General features: G+C 45.4%; 1 protein-coding gene across 4 annotated transcripts in view; it reads right to left on the bottom strand.

The window, feature by feature from the left end:
• Nucleotides 1–1,409: 1,409 nt before the first annotated feature.
• The window catches only part of slc8a3 (solute carrier family 8 member 3), a 100,016-nt gene continuing 96,820 nt past the window's right edge, over nucleotides 1,410–4,605 (bottom strand). For 3 of the 4 annotated variants that reach the window (XM_042073365.1, XM_042073363.1, XM_042073362.1), the window contains 2 exons: nucleotides 3,780–4,052; nucleotides 1,410–1,786 (listed from right to left, as the gene is read on the bottom strand). In XM_042073365.1, coding sequence (XP_041929299.1) covers nucleotides 1,410–1,786; nucleotides 3,780–4,052 — 650 coding nt within the window. The remainder of the gene's footprint in view (nucleotides 1,787–3,779; nucleotides 4,053–4,605) is intronic. The other variant, XM_042073364.1, reaches the window with a different exon arrangement.

Genomic DNA, 4,605 nt, shown 5'->3' with positions numbered 1-4,605 from the left:
CATGTGCTTCTTGTACTGGTCATCTTCTCATCTCCCTCTCTCATCTATAGATCTTTCTCTCTCTCTCACACACACACACACACACACACACACATATACTCTAATACTCTATCTCTCTTAATTATGTATCTCTCTCTCTCACACACACACACATACTCTAATACTCTATCTCTCTTATTTATGTATCTCTCTCTCACACACACACACACACACACACATATACTCTAATACTCTCTCTTATTTATGTATCTCTCTCTCACACACACACACACACACACACACACACACACACACACACACACACACACCTATACTCTAATACTACTCTCCAGGGCCACATGGACTCCCCCTTCTCAACCCAGTCCAGTTAAACTCTAAGTGTTCACACTGAAACAAATATTCAAAATATACAGAAAATATGGAAATATATATTATAGATAGATATAATACGGAGGTAATGTTCAGGGCAGTTGGGTAAAATGTTCTCTTTCCTCTCGTCTCCTCATTCTTTATTTTTCTCCTCCCTGTTCCCTTCTTTTGCCTTTGTTGCCATGGGTACAATTGTTGTCTTTGTCCTCCATGTTGCCGCTGTGGATACGATAGCCGATGCTGCGTTCCTTAAGAAACTAACAAAAAAAATACTATGAGTCCAGTCAACAGTCACTCAACAACAAATTACCAGTAATTATATATTCTCCTCTTCTTTATTTTGTTTTTCGCTGATGAAATACTATTCTTATCCTTTACATAGATCAGAAAATAGTTCTCTTAAGATTTCCTCTTTTTGTATTTTTTTTTGGCAAGTGTCTTTTTTTCCCAAAATACTTAGAAAAAAGTCATTCTCATCAGTTGTTGAGAAAAATATAGACTTTTTATAGCTCCGCCTCTAGGGTTCCGCTGGACACAAGGCCCAGTCAGATCTGCAGGAAAACAGTGACCCTTCCTCCAAACCACACCCCATGCACAAAAACCAATCAGCACAGAGATGCAGAGAGAGGGGTGTCACCCATTTGATTAATTGTCGGGCATCCTGGAACTCCAAGATCGCTCCTTGAATACTCCATTCGACCAAATACTCAAACATACAAAACAGACACATACACACACACACACGCACACACACACACACACACACACACACACACACACACATATGCACACATACACACATTCAACTCAACTCATTCACACCAATTCCTCTTCTCATCAGAAATCCTGTCTTCTTTTAGAACCGTATCTTCTTTTATTTAGTGTTATTTTCTTTCATCAGTTCACAAGAGCCGGGCCTGAGTCCTGTTGTTTTTTTCTCATTCTCCCTCCATTTCTTTTCTTCTCTCCCTCCCTCCCTCCTTCCCTCCCTCCCCTTATCTCTCCCTCCCTCCCTCCTTCCCTCCCTCCCTCTCTCTCTCTCAGAAGCCTTCTATATGGCAGTAGGCCTCCAGGCTGGAGAGGAGGATGTAGAGGAACCAGAGGCTGAAGAAGAAGAGCGAGGTCATGAAGCGGGAGCCGCGCGGGCCGCCCAGCTCCCCGCCGATGTGCGGCCGCCGCCGGTACAGCAGCACGCTGATGGCCAGGAAGGCGAAGATGGTGAAGAGCGTCACCGAGAAGGCCAGCGTGCCCGCGGGCACCCGGAACTCCCTCCCGTTCCAGTTGTGGTAGATGGCCGCGACCGACCACGCCACCCCGATGCCCAGGAAGACGTTGACGGCATTGCTGCCCGTCACATTGCCGATGGAGGCGTCGGCGTACATGTCCTGCACGGCGGCCACCTTGCTGGCAAACGTGTCTGTGGACACACGGGGTGGAAAGGGGTAGAGAGAGAGAGAGAGAGAGAGAGAGAGAGAGAGAGAGAGAAGGAATAGGAGAAATAGAGGAGGGAAATGAATGGAGGAGGGAGGAGAAGGAGAAAGAGAAAGAGAGAAAAAGGGAGGAAAGGGAGAAAGAGGTGTGAGAGAGCAAAGGATGACATTGTGGGAGAGAGGAAAGAGAGAGAGAGGGAGACAATGATGTATGGAAGACATGGTGAAAGATAGGTATGAAGGTATAGAATATATAGATTTAGATTTAGTTAAAGATATTTAGGTATGGAGGATATGAATGAGGGATAGAACAAAACAGAAAGAGAGTGCAGACATGCAATGAAGCAGAACAGAGAGAATGGAGGAGGGAGGGAGAGAGAGAAAGAGAGAGGGATAGAGGGAGAGAGAGAAAGAGAGAGGGAGAGAGGGAGAGAGGGAGAGAGAGAAAGAGAGAGGGAGAGAGGGAGAGAGAGAGAAATACAGTGTGAGTGTGTACCACTTGCAAAACCATGGAGATTCTATACAGTATAAAGCACATACATTTGCGCTGAGCACTTGGACAATACCCCATACCCCAGAGATTATATCCACACCAAGCGCTGAGCACTTGGACAATACCCCATACCCCAGAGATTATATCCACACCAAGCGCTGAGCATTTGGACAATACCCCAGAGCTGCTCTATAGTCCCTTTCGCACCAGAGGAACTTTTTGCAGTTCCTAGAACATACGTTTCCTAGAACACCTGCGCATTAGGACAACATGGAACTGGGGATTAAAAAGTTCCTCTGACCGCAGTTCCTATAAGTATTTAAGCTCCTACTTTGGAGTAGGGTCTTTTCCCTGTGCATAGGAACCACGCATCATTTTTTTTAAAAGTCTGTAAAAATAATTCAGCTTCTGTTTAAATTGGTAAAACATAAAACTTGGATGGGAAGGCTGCAGATTGCCTACTGTCATGCAACAAATGCCTTCTGGACAGATGAGAAGAAATTAACAATGCTGATTCTTTTTAAATTATTTTTGATACCATGAGCTTCTAGTTTGTCAATAAACTTCAGTAGCTAGTAACTAAATAGCAATGCTGTCTGTTTCATTACTTTATGGCCATGTAATCATTGGGCTACTAATGAGTGCAGTCATCTCAGAGTTCCTAGTGTGTGAATGCAAACAGAAAAAAGCCCTGGGACTGTGTAGTTCTAGGTGTAGCCTCTCCAGTTAGTAATTAGTAGAACTGTGTTCTCAGAACTGTTGTGTCCTAATGCACCTTTTATCTACACGCTGAGCATTGCACTGAGCATTTCCACAATAAATCTATGTCCACACCAAGCGCTGAGCATTTCCACAATACCCCAAAGCTCATCTATAACCACAGGGTGAATTGATAAAACCAATTACTGATTACTGCATATTTTTAACACATCAAATCCAATAAAGTGTACAGCTCACTTTGTATCTCCTGGAAGAATGCAGATATGTGGCAGAAAGCATATTTTAAGCCTTTCTCCTTTGCTTGAGAGACATATTATCCTCTCTAGTGCATCTGGATTATACACGCAGCTGTGAGTTCTATTTGTGCCTTGCAATAGATTAGATTTAGTGGTAAATATAGACTTCTCTGATACTGATTGTCGACCATCCAAAAGCAAGCCAACCTCCACCCCAGCTCTTCCATCATGTTAACTAATGCAGACTCAGCACCCCCACCTCCACTCACCGCACAGCTACACCCCAATAGATTCTCTCCTCAATACAGTAATTATACAGCCACCAATACACCTGTCAAGCACACACTCTCATGCATACACACTAACACATACACCCATACAGAAACACACACACTCTCATGCATACACACTAACACACACACCCATACAGAGACACACACATGGTCATACAATATATACTGCACACTCTGGCCCCCTACACACACACACACACACACACACACACACACACACACACACACACACACACACCTGGTACGGATGTCCCGAGGGCCACAAACACCACAGCGGTTACGGAGTCCTTGAGGCCGATGGTGCAACCAAAGTGGGAGGCGAGGTCGCCGATGATGGCCGTGAGGAAGCCGATGATGACGATGCTGATGATGAAGCACGCCCAGCCGTTCCAGTAGTCGGTGGGTGGCACGCAGGCGAACAGAACCTTCCAGAAGACCGTCAGGAAGTGCATGACGTAGTCGAAGCAGGACGGTAGCCGTTCCTCGCCCGTGTCGTCCTCATCCTCATCTCCTGAGGCCAAGTGTAGGGAGCATGGTGACACAAGAGGGAAAACAGAGAAACAGAGACAGAGAGAGAGAGAGATAGAGAGAGAAGTGAGGAATGGAGTGAAAGAGTAGAGAGTAAGAGCAGTAAAGAGAAAGGACAGGATGGACAAGGCAGAAGAGAAGAAGAGAGGAAGAATGAGAAAGTACAGAGAAGGAGAGAAGGAGAGAGGGAGAGAAAAAAGTTGCAGTGATAGAAAAGACAGAAAAGTAGTGGTGAGAATAGACAGATGGACAAAAGAGAAGAAAGGAAAGATGAAGAGTGATACAGAGAGAGAGAGAGAAAGGGAAAATGACAGAGAGACCAGAAAAAGAAAGAATCAGAGGACGAGACAGACAAACGGACATGAATATTGGTGGACGGGGGGATGTGGAAGAAGGAGGAGGAGGGAAAAAGAGAAAAGAAACGATTTGACTCTACATGGCCAACGGACCCAGAACACCCAGCGGAGTGGGGGCCACTCCACACACCTACGCCACACACACACACACACACACACACACACACACACACACACACA

This window comes from Alosa sapidissima, chromosome 19, assembly GCF_018492685.1.
Source record: "Alosa sapidissima isolate fAloSap1 chromosome 19, fAloSap1.pri, whole genome shotgun sequence".
NCBI classification, from domain to species: Eukaryota; Metazoa; Chordata; class Actinopteri; order Clupeiformes; family Clupeidae; genus Alosa; species Alosa sapidissima.
Note: the sequence above shows the minus strand (reverse complement) of the source record. Positions and strands in the feature narration are given on the sequence as shown.